Raw genomic sequence first — 22,157 nt, 5'->3', positions numbered from 1 at the left:
TGAAAATAGGAGAAAGTCGTGTAATGACAGTAATGGTGGAAAGTCACATTTTGCTACATTATACTTTTTAAATAGTTTGTTACTTCGACACTTAAAACACCAGATTAAAAACGGATTAAAAAACGAATTGATCAGGCTTTCAAAGAAATAACAATTCTACCAAATTAATGTTAATCGTTTGGTGGAATCCGTTCTTTAGAATGTATTGTGATAATGTGACACAGATCCAGTCTTCAATGTGACATCTTCTGTATTCTTCTACCTGTTGACAGTTCTGAATGATCAGTGTCTATATTCAGCACTTCACTCCCTGATGTTAACACATGGAACCAGACGTGATTGTTTCTGAGCTTCCGTAGAAAACACAGCGCGTAACACAGACAAACGTCCAAACCCCTTCGTGAGATATTCACATAAATAAATATGGAGTAAACGCAAATTCAAAATGCTGCAGAAAATATGTGCAACGAGCAACACGTGTTTTTTCTCTCTCCTCTGGATCAATGAGCAAGGCACTTCACATCTCCTGCACACGCATTCACACCACCAGTCACACACGCGCACACGCCAGTGACGTCAGGCTGGAGTTTGGAGTAGAAAGCCAAGTGGATGAAGGAAGTGGAGATCTCCACCCTCCAGCCTTCCCCTGACACTTCTCACAGATATTACCGAGGCTTATTTGGGGGACTCGCACCACAAAGTCACATCGTGTCTTGGTTTCTAAAAAGTTGCCATCCGCCACGATATCAGAAATCAGTTTTTTCTTTCTCTCTTGCTCTGTTCTTCCCTGCTGCGGGTTGGTCGGACGCGCTCCAGGCACAGTCTCTCCATCTCCTAACTTTTGTGCACCGGCTGTTGCGCACCGAGCTGGAGCTCTGCGGTCGCCGTTGGTCCTCCTCTGTCCCTCGGGGCTGCACTCCGCCTCTCCTCCCGTCAGAAGTCCCTGCACCTCGGAGGCGAAGACTGCCTGATACCATGCACCCCCGAGTATCTTCTACCGGGCTCGTCGATCGGAAATAAACTCTTGTCGAGTTGAGCAACTTGCGGGACTTGGACGCGCAGATCTCGTCGCTGCTGGTGAAGAGCTGAAAGAACAAGTGATTTGAAGAGAGAAAGAGGACTTTTCTTTTTTCACCCCGAGCTGTTTTTGTTTTTTAATAACGTCGAGTATCCATGATGAGCAAACCCGCCGGCTCAACAAGTGGCTGTTTGGATATTCTGAACGTCAAATCAAGTAAGTGTCGCCTCTGTGTTCCCTGACGCTGCTGGAGAATACTGAGCAGCAGTTTGTAAAAAGGCCTTTCTCTACTTAAAGTCAACATAAAGCTGCTGCACATGGATCCAACTCTCACTCTCGTGTCACCACTGCTTTAACACACTAATTCAAATAGTTTCATTCCTCGTGTTCGTTCAAAAACTGAGGAGGGATCCGTGTGAGGAATATCTGTTTCTTTCCCCCGAGTGCGCACACACTCATTTACACACACACACACACTCACATAAACTCGAGCCAAAAGCGGATTCAGGCTGATTGGAAATTAAATCAACATATTTCTCAAGCTTTTTTTTGTTTTGTAGAAGAAATATAATAAAGTGCGTCCATGCTCTGAATTCTCCTTTTCATTCTCTCCATTTTCTTGATGACACTTGTTGCCTGTAATTTCATTTTCCGTAAAGACTAATTATAACGGTGATCTGGAGGATATTTTACTCTTAATTTGATTTCGAGATATCTACAGGAGATTCTTCTCTTGTGTTGCCATTCAACCCACTTAAAGAAAAATATTAAAACAGTATACGTGTCTGTAAATGCTGTGCCCACACACACAGGCGTCTCTGCACTCAAACCCACCAGTGCTATTCAGTGTTTTTAAATTCAACCTTTTAAGATTTCCTCGTGATATTGAAGGATGTCTAGGGGTTTATGTGCTGGGTTAAATTACACTGGGTGTCTTTTTTTTCGTAGTATTTGCAATTATCCCTGTGCAAGGCCTCATAATTAATTCAAATGGAATCTCTCATCATGTAAGGCCCTAAAGTTGCCTATTGTTTTTGTTTTAAAAGAAATTACATTTTCTTTTCCATTCACGCGTGTGTTTCTTTCTGCATCTTTTACCAAATCCAAAAAACGTGTTATTCAAGCATAAAAAAGTTATATTTCTGCTGTGTTCTAACCATTAAATTAGATTCGAATACAACAACTGGCCCCACAGCATTGCAGCTCCATGTCATTATGGGTGGTCAGTGTGAGGAACATTTCCTTCTCTCAGTATAAAACTTAATTTCCAGTTCTTTCAGCAGGTTCTCGCCTTGATGGTGATTACGTTAATGGAATATGCCATATATCTTCAAGCAATTACTGCACACAATGGGGACGAATTGGACCCCCACAGCGGGAAGTTAAATACATTTCCCCCCTTACACAACATAACCGGGCGTCATTTTTTATCTAACCGACTCTGCACCAAACACGGTTTTACATTTTGTTTGCACTTTGTTTTTCGCGACGAGCTTCTGCGCCATTTTGTTCGTTTTTCATTTAAATTACGCACGGAGGTTTTATTCTGGGGATTGAAATGAAACTAGTCAACAAGTGACTCTAATCAGTACAGTAATTATTTTTTTTACAAGACATTTCTAGCTGGTTATGTACCTGAGCTACAGACTAGAAATGAGGACGTCCCTCTTTTGCTATTTTTAATTCTTGTGACTGACTCTCAACAGGCAATTCTCGCTCATATTAACCCCAAAAAGACATAAATACAACACATAAAGTTGTCTCCCTCCATCTTATAGCAGTGGCACGGCTGTGGCCCGCACATGAAAGCCTATGCATGGCCTTCTGATTCTTAATAATCTGCCAATTCAAGCCCTATAACTCTCCCCTGGAGTCATTGTTTCTTGCTGCTGGGGAGTTATTCCCATGCCACCCTTTTTGACGGGTCACTGGTGAATCAATGAGCAGGTGGCAAAACGTCAGTGTAATTACATAGACGGCGTTTCCCTCCAGAATAAAACACCCTCCCTCATATGCATACTTCTTTTTTTAATAGATTTGAATACAAATGTTCCCCCCCCCAAAAAAAAAAAAATAATCACATTTTTTTCATCTACACCGGGGTCGATTTACATACACTTCATTTGAGTTGGTGAAACGAGTTGGTGCGCATTATTCTCATGGTGCAGTGTCACTCCCTAATCCTGGGGCCTATAGACCTGCGGGATAAAGCAGCTGTCGAGTCCCATTATGAAGGGGAGTTGGCAGCTTGTCGAGATCCAGGCAGTCAGACGAGGTTCAATGGGGGAAAATCATTAAGTTAACACTTTCCCCTAATGTCTCCATTGTGCGCCCTCGGGCTATTGTCTTAGAGAGCTCAGATATGACGCTTCCCACCGGACTTTATTCTTGAAATGTACGCAGTGAATTCCCATGGTCGAGCGGGGCGCGGGGCGAAGTCCAGTGTGTGTGTGTGTGTGTGTGTGTGTGTGTGTGTGTGTGTGTGTGTGTGTGTGTGTGTGTGTGTGTGTGTGTTGTGGGGTTGTCCGACAAAAACAAGTCATTTGCAGGACGATGGGTCCTCATCTCCACAACATAAGGTCATTTTGGGGGGGGTTTACTGTACATCAACGAATGGCTAAACAACTGCAAAACTAACTTCAAATTATTTGCAGGGGTGAATTGCAAAAGCAAGCAGGAGTTTCAGTCTTTGCAATGTTTCCACGTTTTTTTTGTATCTATAAAGAAGCAAGTTGCCATTGAATTGTATTCGTTTGAAATTGAGCTGAGTGTAGCCGCAGTGCTTGATAATTCATTTAACTGAAATACGGGCCGTCCCCAGGTCGGATTCTGGACATCCCATGCAAAGTGTGCGGCGACCGCAGCTCAGGGAAACACTACGGTGTTTACGCCTGTGACGGCTGCTCGGGATTCTTCAAGAGGAGCATCCGCAGAAACAGGACTTACGTGTGTAAATCTGGCTCCCAGGTGAGGCCTCCGCACAATCTATTCAAGTCATATATCCTCATGTTCTATTTATTTTGAAGTTGGCCCAAACTGGTTGTATATGTGGGTGTGTGTTTGATTATTTCATTATATTGTTATTCTTATGAAGCACGATGGAGGTACAGGCGAACACAGGGAATAAAAAAAAAAAAGAGCCACATTAAAAATGAAACCAAGAGAGCATCCAGTGCCTCTAGTTGATCTTACATTTACCAAATGATACCCGAGCAACAAGCACTGCATTAATCTCCAGGGAGATACGAGTGCTCTGTTCTCCAAGTCTCATCCAAAAACACAGAACTGACGCTTTACGCACGAGAGGTTAAATATTTACGCACAGATGTTTTCTGTTTGCTTTACTCTCGTGGCGCATGTGTGAAGTCTCTCTTGATGAGACTAATTGTGTCACGCCTGGGGCCATTAAGCGTCGGGGCTAAACACCTCGCTGCTGTAACATATCAGGTGTAATCCAATCTAATGTGATGACTCGAAGGCGAGGATTTAGGCAGCAGAGGGCGGGATGGAGTACTTATCCCGCGGGATCAGGCCGCAGTGGAGCCGCAGGGGTGTAGTCGATAACTACACGATAATAGCACGATCTTTCACCTGCAGATTGGCCTCCCAGGCAGATAATAGCACGACGCTTGGAAGCTATAAACCCCCTTTCTTTTCTCTCCCCCTCTCCCTCTCTCTCTCTCTCTCTCTCTCTCCCTTTCTCTGCACAGGGAGGTTGTCCCGTAGACAAAACTCACAGAAACCAGTGCAGAGCGTGCCGCTTGAAGAAGTGTCTGGAAGTGAACATGAATAAAGACGGTAAATGGGCATAATTGAATTATCACGTTGGCCATACACACGCCATGCAACGGTGTTTGGACTGGAGGTGGGAAAAGTGCATTAAGGCTAATGATCCAGGCGCAAAAGTGATAATTACAAAGTATTTACTTGTTGAGGGATATTCATACTGATTATAGAGAATTGTTTTTTTTACAATCACAAACATTTGCACTTTGAGGTTGAATTATTGAAGGGAATAGTTTGGAAATAAATGCAATAATTATAAAACATAGAAAAGTAGATAAACAAGTGATTACTCCTGCAGGGACCTCTCCTCCGCTCATGTGCTGCACGTTTGTGTCCCGTTTCACAGCCGTCCAGCACGAGAGGGGCCCCCGGACGTCCACCATCCGCAAACAGGTCGCCCTATATTTCCGGGGCCACAAAGAGGTGAACGGATCGTCGACCCATTTCTCGGGCTCCTCCATGCCCGGCCCTCCCTTCTTCACCACGGTCACGCAACTGGAGCCTCACAACCTGGAGATGAGCAACGTGGCCACCACGCCGGAGAGACAGGCCATCGTTGGTCTGGCACAGCCCACCCCGAAGGTAGGCGACATTTTGAGATGGCTTAACAGTTATTTAATTTTAATTTTTTCCCCCTATTTTTAATCTCCTTGGATTTGTATATTCTACTTTACTTTCAAGAGTTAGTTTGTTGTGAATCTCTAATAAATAGAAATCAACAATCAATCTGTTTTCTTCGGGTTTTTCTGGTCAATTATAGTCATTTTTAAAACCTAGAATTATCAGAATATAACCCTAACCCTAACCCTAACCCAAGTCCTTAATAGTTTATGATATCCCATTGATATTTGTATTATTCCCAAATGTTATTATAAGATTACAGTTTTTTTTAGGATAAGGGTGAGAAGTTGAAATTCTTGTTCCGATTTAGCAGCCTGCTAAGAGCCACAAATCCGCCAATTAGGCTAGATTTCTCCCTGTAAATCCTCCACAGGCAACACTAATAATTACAAAAACCTGCTGCTGGGGCTTGGAGTTTGATCATCGTCAAATATGCAGCAATTCTCTGAACTGCAGTTTCATTATAACCACAAGCTGTTGCTGATACTAATGAAAATGATGATATTCCCATTCCTCCAGTATCCCCACGAAGTCAACGGGACCCCCATGTATCTGTACGAGGTGGCGACGGAGTCCGTGTGCGAGTCGGCGGCGCGCCTCCTCTTCATGAGCATCAAGTGGGCGAAAAGTGTCCCCGCATTCTCCACGCTGCCTTTATCTGACCAGGTACACTGTGGGCTGAAGGGCTGAACGAGATGTTTAAGAGTTTAGACGTCTCCTGTCAAGCTTTCGATTTGGTTTTCATATTATGGGTCTATAGGAAAGTAACTATATAGTTATAGTCGATATGATGTAAGATGATGGAAGCCAGGGGCCTTTCACAGGCCTAACCAAGAGAACAGCACTGTGCGTAATATGGAATCCAACAGGTTTTACGCACAGGTTACTGTGATACTGTACGATCAAATGGGCTTAAACTATTCCAAACCAATGCTTGATTCTGCTCTTCAATGTAGTTTTTAACCCTGAAATTCTTCTTCTTCGCAGCTGATTCTGCTGGAGGACGCATGGAGGGAACTATTTGTTCTTGGCATCGCGCAGTGGGCCATTCCTGTGGACTCCACAACTCTTCTCGCTGTTTCTGGTGCGTATACGAGACTCTTATCTGGTTACAGGCAACGACCAGCCTCATGAATGTAGAACAGTCAGTGACTGCACATTTATCCTGCGTAATGACACGTTTCTATTTGTATTAATAGGAATGAACACTGAAAACACAGAGTCCCAGCGGATGAATAAAATCATGTCTGAGATTCAAGCACTTCAAGAGGTGGTCACCCGGTTCAGACAGATGCGTCTGGATGCAACGGAGTTCGCCTGTTTAAAATGTATCGTGACATTCAAAGCTGGTGAGTGCCATCATCTCCCAGGTTGTAGTTCAGCATTGTCATTTAACTTAAAGGCTCATAATGGAAACCATCATTATTTCTTTTGGAGTGCCCACCTTTCCTCTCTGTCTAAACCTAAATCTGCAGAGGGAATCGAATGACAGCAGAAGTTCGAGTGGCTAATTGAACCTCGTGGCTTTATTTATGCAACACACCAGCCACCTTTTTAAATCAGTGCCTCTTGTCTTTCAGTTCCCACGCACGGCAGCACCGAGTTAAGAAGTTTCCGTAACGCCAGCGCCATCGCTGCGCTACAGGACGAGGCGCAGCTCACTCTCAACAGCTACATTCACACCAGGTGAGACACAGGAGACGTTATGAACCTGTGAGGATTGACTCACACGAGGCACCTTCCCCCTGCAGCCTATATACGTTCATTATAAAGTTACTGAGGCAATAAGGCGCTGTGGTTTCCTGTAATCTTGCACATGCAGGTGCAGCATTTTATTCAATTGGCAGCATATTGGCCCAGATGTGTGTTAATTGGAGACGCTGCTAGTGAACACACAGAGGCCCAGAGACAGGGCGTGTTTCCTTTCTTTCTCTTACCCCCGGTGATGTGTTGCAGGTACCCGACTCAGCCCTGTCGCTTCGGTAAGCTGCTCCTGCTCCTGCCCGCGCTGCGCTCCGTCAACCCCACCACCATAGAGGAGGTGTTCTTCAAGAAGACCATCGGGAACGTCCCCATCACCAGGCTCCTCTCCGACATGTACAAGTCCAGCGATATATGAATTTCTCGCCATCTGTCCAGTGCGCATGGAAAAGAGCTGAGCCGAAGGCCCATGCAGAGACTCACCCAGCAGTCGACAGAATGACAAATCCTAGCAGATGTAACCATGGGTTGATTTTTTTTTTTTTTTTTCGCTAAGCACAAAATCTCTTTGGCTATATTTAAAAAATAGGCTCCATTGAAACAAAGACTGCAACACAAGCTGGAATTCACCAAGTAGCCAGTTAAAAGTCTAGTTAAGGATTAGCCTGTAATGTTCATGATAGAAGTGACTTTATGAAACTGAAAGCTACAGTTTAAATACGGCCTGAAGACTCTGGAGAGCACCTGTCTGACAAAGAATTGTTATATATAACGAAGTTTTTCGAGTGTCTGTGAGACCAATGAGCTTGATGACCAATTACATCTTTTATTGCTGTGTTCAGTCCCACTGGAGGAAACCAAAAAAAAAAAAAAGATGGCGCATGCGTAATGTGGGGGGGATGCGAGTCGCTGTCCCTCGATCCGGTGCTGAAACCAAACGCACGGGGGCATCGATGAGGAGGTGGCAACTCAAATTATAAAGGAGGCACAGAGGGCAAAGACTTTTAAAAGGATCCGCCTGCATTGCCCCCCCTCCAGCCCCACCCCTGAGTGTAAAAGTACATTAATCTGAAGATGTTTGTATTTAAGTGGTAACTGTCCATGTTTGTGTTGGTGTGTCCTGTTTGAGGCGCAACATTAAACTGCTTAGGTCGACTTTGTGAAGTTAGACACTAACACTGGATGAAAAAAAATTCAGCACTTGGGGATATTTTTGTGACCTGTGATGTTTTTATTCTGCTGTAAATACTTAAGAGTTATAACTGTTTAGAGTTGTAACCAAGAGAATAAAATACACTGAATTAAACTGTTTTCATATCATCGAGATGTATGAACGATCAGCTGCAGTTAAAAAGCAGGTTTGCACTTCACGTCATTGTGAGTAGTAGTGTTGCTCATCCAAGATTGAATTTTGTGGACATTGTTTCATACAATTTCAGTATATTTCAATTTCAATACAATTGCTTTAGTAACGAGTTAGTGTATTGTTACATGAGGAGTAATCAAGTCACTATGAGTTTATGTGATCAGTTAAATCAGAAATTAATCTATATCCCATCAATTTATCCATTAAACATTAAACATTATCATTCATATGTTTGATCCGGCTGTAGAAGCAGAACATCACCTCTTCTCATAGAAAGCATGAAGCAGTTTGCCTCCAACTGGAAGTCAGATGCGAGCATGTAGATGTCACTGCAAGAACCAACAGTCCTCATTTTTATCACATTTAAAAAAAACTACAAGGTGGAAAATGTATTTAAAAATATATATTACAATGGGCCCGACATGTTTAAGCAAACAGAAGCACCAAAGACATGCAAAATAAAGAGGATTTCATAGGTGTTCATCATACATCAAACATGAGTTAACTTGATTATAAGTGTTCCCTTTACAAGTACTTCAACCTCTTTGTAAAGGAAAGAGTAGATGATGTGTTTATTGAAAAATAGATGTAAAAGCAAAAGGTTAAAATATTGGTTATAATGGCTGCAACAACTTGACAATCCAATGTGGCGCGGGAGATGGGTCAACCGTCCGAATCAACAAATGTACTTTCTGCGTGGAGATATTTCACCTATTTTATTGGAAAATCTTCAAAATAAAGAAAAATGGCACAGCAGTATACAAATCTCAAAATGCATATAGCCCGTAGAAATACTGCAGTTCCCTCTGTGTAAATTAAATTTTTCCTGCTAGAAAATCATCGTGATAACTGGGCAGGTGCTGGTTGATACACACACACACACAGGTGCTTCCTTTTGAAGGGTGGATCAAGTGTCAAGGCCCATCACATATATGTGTGTGTTTAGTTGCTAGTTACGGTGTATCGGATATATAAGATGGGAAATGTGGGTCTTTACAGGAGCATTGCATACATAGAAGTCTTATTCAAATGTTACTATATAAATGAATATATTCAAGACATAGCTAAATGATAAATACATAATATATCCATGTTAGTGGCATTTCCAGACATATAGAGAAATTACTATAAATTACTTTGAACCACAGTAATTGTGTAGAACATTCTTTACTCCAATTAGAAAGTGAAAACAAACACCGATCAGGGTCACTAATTTAACTAAAAGAGGCAGTGAACGATATTATTTTGGGGGACGCGAGGAGGGGAAGTTGTCTTTGAAATGTTTATTGTCTGAGAGAAACCTGGAGCAGTGAAGAGAGCTTTGGGTTGTCGGGCCAGGCGGAGCCGAGCGGGGTCGAGCCAGACCAGGCCAAGCAGGGCCATCTTTTTTTTTTTTTTTTTTTTTTCTTTTCAGGCTTGTCTGATTTTGGATGGGGTGTAGGTCTTGTCCAAAGACTCGTCCTGTAGAAACATGTGCAGGCATCGTTCGTTCTGGGCTAAAGGGTGACCGGCCACTCTGAAACACACACAGGAGCAAAGGGCAGGTTTGAAGCAGGAGGATTCAGGAGTCCTTTGTAATGTGAAGGATATGAAGGGAATATTTCAAGTGATAAGTGTATGAACATGCGAGTAGATCTGCATGTGTATAACGGAGTTATGGAGCACAGTGAACACAAGTTACATTTTCTAGGTTAAAGGTAAGATTTTAAAATTGTCCTTTAAAATTCATTTCAAAGATATGCTGAAAAGTAAACAACCATTTCACTCATATTCTTATGGCTAAATCCGAAAAACTTCCTGCGCAATGAAACTTTTCTCTTTTATTCTTCGTCTTCTTGTAAAAACAGAACATTATAATTTTGTGGGCTTTATTGACATTTCAGTTGTTGAGTTATTGACATGCATACTATATGTATGTAATATAAACTAATGTTCATAGTACACGGTTGTTACAGATAAACAAGAAATCGAAATACTTGCCAACAGGAAACAATACAGGATTTGGATCAAAAAGATACTTAAACTGCAAATCAGTCTTTTACCCAAGATTCAGTAATTTAAATAAAGTTTTCCTGGAGCTGTTTCACTAACATGCATGTATATATGTTTTTTATTAACGAGAGTAAACTACAGTTAGTAACTTTTACAATGTTAACCCAGTACACACAACACCAATGTAGGAATAGTGTGAGTAGTTTGTGCCACAGCTTTAGAATGGAAACGTGGTGTGTGTGTGTGTGTGAGAGAGAGCTAGAGCTAGAGCTAGAGAGAGAGAGAGAGAGAGAGAGAGAGAGAGACAAGAGGATGACGTGTAAAAGGGTCTTTATCTTGAGAAGTGCTTGGTTTTCATGTTAAACACATGGCTACCAAGACGCTCCGAAAGCATGTGACAATCTGTGAAATAATCACAAAAATCGATATAAATCTTGTCAACGGTAACGTGAACACAAACAGCACAAGTCATCATATCACAACTGAAGAGGCCTACTGTAATTTTGATGACTGACTATACATTATATACTGATCTGTAGTACTTAACGGTATCTATAACAGATATTGGTTTGTGGGTATGAATGTGTGGTTGTGGTCACAAGCTTTTCTACTTTACTATAATATAAGTAATGAGTTTTTCTTCTCTGTCACCTTCAATAAACAAGAGAGAGAGAAGTGTCAATTTCAGTCAAAATTAACTCATCAACTCTGACATGGGAAATCACAGTTTTGAGGAATACAGTTGAAAAGTATTTGTGTCCCCCCACATCGAATTTTTGATCCAAGTACGATTTATTGAGATTAATCTGTTTATTACAGCTGTATATTATCACTACACTTCGAGAATACAGCATGTCTCAGACTTTTTCCTCCGTTAAAGCCAAGATGACATGAGGCTTCCCTTGAAGTCCCTTCAGATGACGCACAGCAGCTTGATGTGCATGAGCCTGAGCACCTGAGAGCCTCGAACATCTCATTTTATCCAGAACAGATCAACAGGATGACATAGCACGTATGCATGTATGACCTCTAAATCGAAATATTTCAGTGAAATTAAGCTGCTCAGGCAGGAACCGACGGGTCAGATACCAGTGCAATCATCAGAAACCAGCTCTATTTAATAGGTTTTGGAAATTTGCAGTTGACATTGAGGACAAGGTGCAGCAGAAGAATGCTTGCTTTTGGAAGCGGGGAGGGGTAAGCCCTCCTTTTTTCTATCTGAAGCATGAATTACTCTACATTTGAGGCTAGTTTTTTTCTTCTCCTCCTCACTTGTTTCACAGCAACAATCGTGTTTACCGTTCCTGGAAGATTTCTTCTCCACAATGGTCTCAATCACACATTAAAACAATGCTGCCAGCCATGTCGGCCAGTATTACGTCTGAACAATGATATGATCAACAGCAGTTATTCATTCATCGGAGGAAAGTGTGGGGTGGGGGGGGGGGGTCTTAATTGCCAGCACTTTCTCATCTCCTTGAGAAAAAAAAACATATTTATGGATTTTAATTTTCTCAACTGTCTTTGCACACTTAATATTCCAACAGGAAACATTGATGCATTTGCACATGAAACAAAGATAATGGCCAAGTCTGCAATCAAAGCAAATAATTACAGTCACACTGTAACTTTTATTGTTACGCAGCTGAAAACGAGGACATGCTGGATCAAAAATAAGCAGAGGTGCACACACCATCCCATGGAACCAGGCGCTGTAATTTGAGCTGCAATTATCATAAATTACACATCAACAATAAAACAAATGTGGGAAAAATTATGTTCTGGGGTGCGCGCTTGAGTCCTCTTTGGTTATTCTTATCTTTTTCCGACGTAATTAAAAAAGAGAATTAAGGAGGATAGTGAGGGAAAAAGACCTGCCCGTCTCAGCGGGTTCAGTTTGTTAACAATATGAGGAGAAGTGGAAAAGTTGAATCTACTTATTGCAAAGTGTTTCATTGTTGTTGAGAGTTAAAAAAAAGACATTGCTAAGGAACGAGCAGTAAACGACTGCTAGTACAAAGGGACAAGAATTGTAAGGAGAAAATTGTTCTGACCTTGTGGCAAAGTAGTGGAAGTTGGGAGAGAGAGAGAGAGAGAGACAGAAGATGTGGACGGCTTACTTGTTGAGAAACTGCTCCAAACCCTGTCTTCGCTCCTCAATGAAGAGGTCATCAAATATCCCATTATCCCCTCGAAACGGAAACTGCCGGAAAAGAGCTTTTCCTGGGAGAGGAGGGACGACCACCTACGATAAAAGAGCAACCACGGGAAATCGCAGAGTAGCAGTTAAACAAGCAATTTATTAAACAGTAAAACAGTCTTAAAGTGAGTCTGTAACATGTGGTCAAAGCTAAAACCTTCCTTGAAAAACATATATGGTCCAGCAGATCTTTCAACAGCTCTCTCCCTGATCAAGTGCGGTGCAGAAACGGTCAATGCTATATAATGATTTGATAAACCAAGTACTCGAGAGGCTTTGTGTCAAGTTACCCTCCAAGTCTCACCTTGCTCTCCCTCTCCAGCTCCGCTCTGAGCCACTCAAAGTCACTGTATCGCCTCCGAACAAGAGACTCCTTCAGCTTAAAGATGGGTAGGTTGGTCTGCGAACACAAACACACACACCCACACACACACACAAAGTGGCAAACCGTTAACAAATGTCACCTTTTGGAGCTGCCTTCATTTACTGAGGAATTCTTTTTAAACGGTTGTTAGCTGTTACAGGAATTGAAGAAATGACTGAGATTTTCTTTAAGGCACAAAGTAAAGCTCAGAAAGTTGAATTAAATAAACATTACAATGAATCCAAGTTCAGCCAGTACAGATTTCTACATGCACTGTATGGTATTGTGCTTATTATTGATTAATATGGCTTCTATTTTTCTTCATTAGATCGTTTTATTGTGAAACTAGCGAAAGCTCAAAATGCTTGTCACGATTTCCCGAGGGCGGAGGTTACGTTCTTATTGTTTGTTTTGTCTGACCTTCAGAATAAAACACAAACGAATAATAACAGAGACAAAAGAGCAAATACTTAGCTTTAATTGTTGCTATTTTGCTTGCTAAATGAAAACCTAATCAAATTTGTTACAGATAATTTTCTGGCTCAATGAGAAATGGATTAATCCACTAACTAGCTCAACTCTATATTTCTTTCTTTCTTGCAACATGTTTTTCTCGATGCACGACGGACATTTTGTCAGAGTAATAAGTGTTCGAGGTGAAACAACCTATCAATCCATCGATCAACAGAAAATGATTCAGAAACCATTTTGATGATCAGTTTGTCGTTTGTTTCCGGCAAAAATGCCAAAAACACATTATGTCCAACTTTTGAAACATATTTGGGTTTTGGACTGTTGGATGGATCAGCAAGGATTTTAGGAAACTGCGATGAGTATTTTCTGACATTTTATATTACAAACTATTTATTGATAAAATAATTGACAGATTAATCAACAATATCTTTTAGGTGAATCTGTACTACCCTTTACATAATCAAACGGAAAACATGACTTCAGGTACACAGGAACACATCGACATACATCTTGAGTTTAATGTCATTAGTAAAACAAACTAGGTTATTAGGTTCAGTTTCACCCAGGAACTAACTAACTTAGTATTGGTCTCATTGCTTTAGTCACCTGTGGGTTTGGACACCTTGTGACGCAACTGTTGACCATAAACTCATTTAAAGGTGTTCCCTAGTATGATTTTAACACCAACAAACCAACTCCGAGGTTGTTTTCTGTTTGCCAACAGTAAAAAGAGCATAATGATCACTACCATGAGGAGAGATTGTGCCAACATGAAGAGAAAGTTAATTCCTTACTGCATTGGTTTCAGGTATAACCTTGTGTTATCTACTCTGACTTTATAAAAATGAAGAGAGGAAATGAAACAAAGACTCCTTCAAATTGAGGTACACTGAAAATAAAAATTTAAACTGTCCTCCAGGCAAAGTTCACTTATGTTTTGCTCACCAAGGTCTATTGCACTGAGAAGGTTTTTGCCATTTTTTTCCCTTCCTCTGAGCGTTCGTGTATACCAGTGCACAGATGTGTGCATAATTCTAAGTTGCTGTTGACAAGCACTCGAGAGCGAATTTCATATTAAAAAGAGGAGATGTTTCGACATTGACAGAGAATACTGAAGCAAACAGCACATTACAGCACAATGCCAAACCTCTTCACTAGTCCTGGCAGCACATGGCCATCCCATGACAATGTACAAACAAGGAGAGAGTGAATGAGCATTTCATTGGCGGGCCACATTCGGAGAAGGTCAGAATTCACGGAAGGAGGAGGAATCACAAGAGCAAGGCAACCGAGCAAGTAGGTGCAGCATGAATGCAGTTTGAACAGCAGACTGATCGATGAGCAGATGACCGTGTGCAATAAAGGGGATGGAGAGTTAACTAGAAGGCTGAGTAAATGGATAAGCAAAAAAAAAAAAAGGTGGGGGTGGGGTAGGCTTAAAGGAAGAAAAGAAAAAGTGGAGAGGTTGGGAGCTTCATCTGGTCTGTGCAGGACTAATTGAGGAGGGAGGAGAGCAGGAGTGGTCTTTTCGCTCTCATGGCCTCTCCCTTTCAGTTTTTTCCCTCTTTATTTCCCCTGCTCTGTGATAATAAGTCAGATTTTCTGCCCTTGAGTCTCCTCTCGTCGTGTTTCAATGGGGAAAACACAGGCATTTTTTTTATTTTCTTCCCTCTCTGCTCCTGTCCTCCCCTCCGTCTTCAGAAAATGTGAATCCCATCAAGCTTTGGTGGGAAAGAGGAAAAACTTAAAATGAAAAAAAATAAAAAAATCTCATGATGATGAGGATTGTGATATCTGTAAAACAAATGTCAGAAATGGGAATAATTCAAATACAAAGTCAATGGTCATAAATTCTACCTTTAAAACATAATAGTGTTCCATTGCATTTCTACTGAAGTTGCAATTCAATATAATGCCGCCCCGTACAACACCAACACTAAGACCTCAGTCTTAAACATACAATCTGTGATATCACTACAAAAACTGGCGAAAATAGTCTTCATAAAAGGTGGAAATATGTGGAGCAGCTGATGTACTGGATTGAATTACACTGTATAGATGCTTTAAATGGTCCCAAATCTCATGTTCTTATGGGTGTTACTCAGAGAAAACCATGGGGGAAAACTTTTTTATGGAATTGCAAGTGTGCTGGGCAGAAAGGTGAAGTGAGTACAGAGGAGCTTAAGGAGGGTTTTGTTACGACAGGAGTCTTGGTGCATACAGTGAGTGTGCAGCAAAGATAAATATGTTCAATTCCTGCTTGTGTGTGACACCAACTGATTTTAAAGTATGTCAGGGTTTTCAATCTTTCAGTGTTAACTGTAACATGAGAGTTGTTTCATTCTCACCCCATGACATGATTGCAGTTTTCCCCACCACCACATTAGCCTTGAAGCTCCTTTTTAAACAAACAAACCATTTTGTAACCAGTTCTTTCTGTGACCTTTGTAGTGCCTGCATGAAATCAAAGCACAGACAGAAGCCGGACTTTACTGCATTCAAGACATTAATTTGAATATTGTGGACTAACATAGCTCTTTTTATATGTGCTTTGATGAAGTCCTTAACGCAGGTGATATAGCTGGGTTTAGATGACAGTTATGATAATAGGAGATACAATAGGTGCCTGTAAACTCACTTAAATTGTCTCTGCCACTCCCTCTTTCCCACCAAGTTTTTCTGTATCACCCCAGCACGAAAACCCAACTCACACACCCCACTAATTTCAAGTTCTCTCCAGGTGAAGTTGTCAATGAGCCCCTCACTCCTCCTCTTTCTCAGGTCACAGAAGAAGTGGATTATCTTAGCTTTATCGCCCCACTGCTCTAGAATTAACTTCACTCTCCTCTCACCGCGCTCTGTCCCTGCTGCGTCATGTTACCTCACAGCATGGAGCGCCACAAAGTTAATCCCCACCACAACAGATCACAGTTACAGGTAATCTGCCACCGCCGTGACTCTAATCCCATCATGCGCGCACAGAAAACACTTAACTGTGCACAAGCACACACTGACGTACAGGCGGTAGACGTGAACAGGTGTTAAGTCATACAGTTAGCAACGTAAATATAATAGCCCAAAGCATTCAGAGCTTGTACACACCGTGGAGCCATCTCCAGACAATGAGGTTATTAGGGCGGGTGTAAGGGAAGAAAGTCACCTGGCCTTTCAATCCTCTCACCTTCTCAAACCCTGTGATTAAGAGATTGGCCTTGCAGGACAAGGGGAGGAACGAAAACGACAGAACTGAAAAATGAGAGGTCTCACTCTCCCTCTCTAACTCTCTCTAACTCTCTCACACACACACACACACACACACACACACACACACACACACACACACACACACACACACACACACACACACACACACACACACACACACACACACACACACACACACACACACACACACACACACACACACACACACACACACACACACACACACAAAAAGCAGTGCGTGAGAGCTCTACGAGTCAAAGATCAGGTTTCCCCTGGCCTCTGTTCTCTTCATGGCTGGTTGGAGGTGAGGGCCCGGGTGTCTCAACTTACTGGCCCCTGCAGTGATTGGGACATGGGACCAGCCCAGACCCAGCCTTGTCTTAGCATTTCATTAATTGTCTAAAAAGGCACACTTTGCCTCTCACACTTTCTGAGAGACAGAGTAAAAAGAGGGTGTATGGAAGTAAAGTTAGCGGAAGGACAAAAATGAAAAGCTTAATAAACACATCAAGGGAAATATTTAAAAGCAGGCTTGGAAAAAAAAATAAAAAATCCTGTATCCAAAAAAAGAGCATAAAGCTAGATGTTGATCTTTCAAAGTACACCTCCTACCTTTACTTTCCCTTTTGCGTGTACACGGTGCAATCTACGCTTCATGGGAAGAGCATGTGATGCATAATGTGAGGGACACAATACCTTAGGCTTATTGAAAATGGTTTTGAAAAGAGGCAGAACCCTTAAAAACAGCGAGACAGAAAGACGGAGAGAGGGGACAAAGATCACTCATCTCCTGAGAGAATAGTTCAAGGCCACCATGCATTAGCTTTTAGCAGGATGGATTAAGTCAAGTTTGAGAGTGCGCATCCTAAACCTCCCCCATGCCCCCTTCTTACCCCTCCCATATACTCCCCTTTCAGAATAACAGCATTAAAAATGGCAACATAATACCATCTCATTGCATCATATTCCAAAATGGGGAAGACAAAAAAAGACAGGGAACAAAAGCGTTAAGGCTATGCTTCTTTTGCTCTCGCCTCTCCATGTACTCTCTCACTCGTTCCCTTTGCTTGCCGGCCCCTGTGGCCTGACAGCCTAGACTCGCCGAGCTGGCAAAAAGCTGCTTTGTTGCCATAGTATCAACTCCCACTTTTGATACTGTCATTTCAAGTAGGATATGGTAGCCTTGATACAATATGTTCCCCATTTCCATTAAAATAGTTGTCGAAGAGGATGCTGTAGACTTTGGATTACACTTGACTGTGCCTGACAAGCGCCCCCCCCCCCTCCGCCCAAACACATACACCCACTCCCCATCTCTCTCTCTCCATTTTATTAATGACCAAAGCCCCCCACCCCAATGCCCAAATTGAAAAAAGAAAGAAAGAGAGAGGGAGAAGCTATGGGAGTAGAGAAGAGGAGGGGTAGAAGACTGAGTGAGAGTGAGAGTGAGAGACAGAGCTATAAGAGGCCTTTTATGTACTCCTATCCATAAACAAAGTGAGATCCCAAAGTTCACTCCCCTGAATGTGCTCTCTGGATGAGATGGGAACCAGCTAAGGACAAGAAATTTTTATAATACCCTGCACCCCCTTCCTCACCCACTCTCGGTCTCACTCAGACACTAACTCCAACCCCCTGTTTACTGAGGGTCCAAACGCACTACGCTGCTTGAGGGGTTCCTCTCAAACCAGTAACCACCACAAAAAACCATTAAGGTGATATGATAGGACTCTGCTGAATAACTTTAGGAACCATTAGGAACATGTGCAAACCACCTCTACCGTTTTAGAAGCTGCACTTAAAATGAAGGGATTTCGATGAGAACAAAAAAACATTGTTTCAACACGACCCTGGACATTACAAGTCCGCTCAGGCAAAATGAGATATCCGCCTCCTTTCACTATGAACTTAGCTTCCACCTCTTTCGGGGGGAAAAACCTGACTGAAAGAAGTAGATTGATCCCATTGATTTAAAATGCCGGGTGCAGGACTGGCTGTCAACAAGTGACTGTGTAACCTGCCACACAGCAAACAGTTGGCTTCTCACATGATAATCCAGTCCTTTTACAATTAGTTTCCACACAAACTTGATGAACATTAAAAAAAACGACCAATGAGTCACAAGCCATTGCCAAATGCATAAACTTACTCATTTAAAACAGAGTCGAGGGAAATATTACAATATCATTGAAAGAATGAGGCCGTGCTGCACAGTTTCGCACATTCAGTTATAGAAATTCTGGTAACCACACTATGAACCTGACAACTGACTGCACACAGCTGGGAGTGAAATGGGATAAGTGGGCGATGGGATGAAGACTGGTGAGGGGGTGGCTTTCTGCCCTCCCATGGGTGGGGGGTGTGGAGTAAGGAAGGGGAATAAACACTCCAGCTCCCCCACACCCTGGCCTGTTTTATTCTTCTCGTCTATCAATGAGGGGATTAGAGAGACGGTCTCAGTGCGGCCACAAGGGCTCTCTCAATTTCGGACGGATAGCGGAACATCAGTGAGAACAGGGGACAAGGGAAAAAGTCATAAACAGAAACTGTAAAGCAAAATTAGATAAGAAATTAAAGTAGGCCTGAATATCTAAAGCACAATGGAAACCAAAAGACAAAGAATAACGAAGACGCGGTGCATTCCCGTTCCGGGAATCGCGGCTGACGCTATTAAAATGCTGGCGATGGAGTAAAACGCTTCTAAAGAAACCTGAAGAAAGGAGCAAGAGAGAAGCAAAGCAAAGTTGACACCACGTTTGTTGGGAAGTGAGGGATGCGCCGCTTCTTCTGTGGTCTTATGCAAAGCAGGGTCACACAGGGCTATGAGGTGCACAATAATGCTGATTACACGCATATGCTAATTATTACACGCTAATCAAGTACAGTAGCCTTATATTCAATGCTAACGCCTGGAGACTGCTTCGCTTCCCGCAGCCCATTTCTTTAAGGTAAAGGGAAACTAATAATACTCGAGGGCTGCTATAACCAATCTAAATACACCAGGCCACTAACTACAGGGGTGTCAGTCAACTGAAATGATAAGAGATTAGAGATAAGAGATGAGGCAATCAGATGAGCTGAGTGACTGCCTGACAGTTCCAGACTCGCACATTAAAAATGCATAATACAGAGTCCTGGAATGGCTGAAGTAATGCAAAATAGTATGTGGTGACAGACAAGTTGAAAAATATATGTGAACGAAGAAATTACTGTCATATTCTGAAAACAATGCTGATTTAAATAGAACACATTCTACCTGTGTAGGCTGATGGTTTTCTTCAGTGTATAATGAACCAACTGTCTTGTGGTTATGTATAAAGTTGGAAGGCCGATCATATACTGTTATTTTAACAATGCCAAATGTTGTTTTAACTCTGCATTCTTGACATTAGAAACAGAAGTAAAAAAAACACTCTCAAAGATTCATTCCACTGGAGCTTTCAAACTTTATCCACAACCTTTATCAGCAACATTGACCTAGCTATATCTCCATTGAACTGTAGATCTTCAAATATTGCATCGCTTTGAGCTCCTCTAGGACTTCCTGTCCATATTGTCTGCATGGAGGAGTTTGACATTGAGGGTCTGACCATTTACAGGTCGATGAAAACTGAGCTAACTCACACTCTGATGAAGACCATGTGATGTGGTCGCAAGCTCAAAGACAAGTGGCTATGTGGACCTTGAGAAGATTTTGCCTATTTTGCATAATCATATTCTATGTGTTAAATCACTGAAACTCAGTGGCTGTGCTTGTTAAAAGTGGTCCAACATGATTTTTAAGATGATTTAGCCTTCACATTAAACCCATATGATACAGGAGGTGTCTTTTGCAATAACTAGGACTGTTTAACTCTCCTCGCTGATTGCTCAATAGAGCCATTTTTATGGACAGCGCAGGACAATGACCTAACATTTCCACAAGCATTTACGCAACAACCTTTCGTCGATTCTTCTCACAAGCATTTTGACCAACTACCAAGTGTTTTACCAATGAATGGCAGAAACCTCCATGAGGAGAAAAGCATTTGTGCAACTCTGCATGTTCTCCCGGGCCAGTGTAGGAGGAAGGAAATGTGTTATGTGAAGGTGGGGGGGGTGGGGGGGGGGGGGGCAGGCATGTGGAGAGGACCGGGGAGCATCCTGCATCCTGTCTACACGCACAGAAAAGCTGACTTGCTGACTTGTGTTCCCCTTTATGTGACTTTCGATGAGTGATCAGTGACACCAGGAAAGATGAAGCATCCTTAGATCGACCTCGCACAAGTGTAGTATTAGTGCGACGCGTGTATGAAAGAAGGAGCAGCGACACACAGCCCTACTTTCGTGTAAAGTTTATCATATAGCGTGAACAAGCTCTTATCTATTCTTTGCAGTCAGGGGATGGGGTGTGGCCTGAGGAGAACTCTGAGCTGACCAGGAAGACTTTACACTTTTATTTAATAACTTTGTATCCATCTTACCACCGAGGTTATTTAAGTCCAGCTCACTTGTAGCCATGTCTCTTATGTGAAGCGATAACACAGCTGCACTGCCCAGGACACAGAGGGAAAACACTAATGTAAACAAACTCCCTCCTAAAGCAGGGCGATAGGACACAGCCTGTTAGCATCATAGCTCGTACTTGTAACTGATCTGCAGTTGTTAGCATTATCCCCCTGATGTTATTTGACCTATAAGCTAACATCTGGACTCATAACTTCGTCTCCCCTGACGTCAACTCGATGTCAGGTAGCTGAGCACTGTTAGTTCTGACGAGGGTCACTAGCCTGCTAGCTAGCCAATGCTAACTTGCGTCACATTTGACCCTCGCTCTTCTTAAGTACGCGTTCACACATTCTAACGTGGACACTGTTCAAATATCCGCGTCTTCGTGACTGGGACAAAATCGGTGTCAGGAAGCCGTCACTTGTTTTGGACGCTGAAAAACGGCGGCTAGCTCAGGTAGCTAGCTCGCAAGCTAACGTCATTAGCAACTAGCTCACCTTCAGTTTCACTTCATACGTGGTGTGTTTGCCCCTGCCCACCCCGATGGTCTCGGGCTTGATCACGTCGATCTCTAGGAAGTTACTCGGGGGTCCATACGCGTCATTTAGGTTCTGAGGCTTGGAGAAGAGCCTTCTTGTGTCAGCTATGGTATCAGCCATTTCTCCCCTGTCCTTCCAGCAGCTCGAGATAGCGTGAAGCTAGACAGAGTACACATATGTACATTCCGCTGGTGGCCTTCAGAGTAAAGCATTTGGCGGATATTGTCTCCACGAAAATGGCAATTATAGCAGAAACATGCATTGTTTTATTGGACAGGACATATTTAGTGAGAGTTTACATCCACGTGAATATGTTTTTGTGTCATTTTGATCTTTTACAAGGCTGTAAAGCGTAACCGCTCGTTTTATTTTGAAGGCAAATC

The 22,157-nt window shown here is 42.4% G+C and overlaps 2 protein-coding genes across 2 annotated transcripts; one reads left to right on the top strand and one right to left on the bottom strand.

Moving 5' to 3' along the window:
• Nucleotides 1–603: 603 nt before the first annotated feature.
• On the top strand, nt 604–8,432 carry nr2e1 (nuclear receptor subfamily 2, group E, member 1). The gene is made up of 9 exons (XM_034580811.1): nt 604–1,234; nt 3,840–3,985; nt 4,729–4,816; nt 5,151–5,386; nt 5,945–6,091; nt 6,413–6,509; nt 6,625–6,774; nt 7,006–7,111; nt 7,382–8,432. The coding sequence occupies exons 1-9, from the start codon at nt 1,174–1,176 to the stop codon at nt 7,542–7,544; spliced, it is 1,194 nt and encodes a 397-aa protein (XP_034436702.1). The 5' UTR covers nt 604–1,173; the 3' UTR covers nt 7,545–8,432.
• A 400-nt stretch (nt 8,433–8,832) lies between these two features.
• snx3 (sorting nexin 3) lies at nt 8,833–21,939 on the bottom strand. Its single transcript, XM_034580812.1, has 4 exons — nt 21,733–21,939; nt 12,989–13,084; nt 12,605–12,729; nt 8,833–10,008 (listed from the first exon to the last, which is right to left on the bottom strand). Exons 1-4 carry the CDS (start codon nt 21,892–21,894, stop codon nt 9,903–9,905), a joined length of 489 nt encoding a protein of 162 aa, XP_034436703.1. The 5' UTR covers nt 21,895–21,939; the 3' UTR covers nt 8,833–9,902.
• Between the last annotated feature and the right edge of the window lie 218 nt (nt 21,940–22,157).

Source organism: Hippoglossus hippoglossus, chromosome 24, assembly GCF_009819705.1.
Source record: "Hippoglossus hippoglossus isolate fHipHip1 chromosome 24, fHipHip1.pri, whole genome shotgun sequence".
Classification (NCBI taxonomy): Eukaryota; Metazoa; Chordata; class Actinopteri; order Pleuronectiformes; family Pleuronectidae; genus Hippoglossus; species Hippoglossus hippoglossus.
Note: the sequence above shows the minus strand (reverse complement) of the source record. Positions and strands in the feature narration are given on the sequence as shown.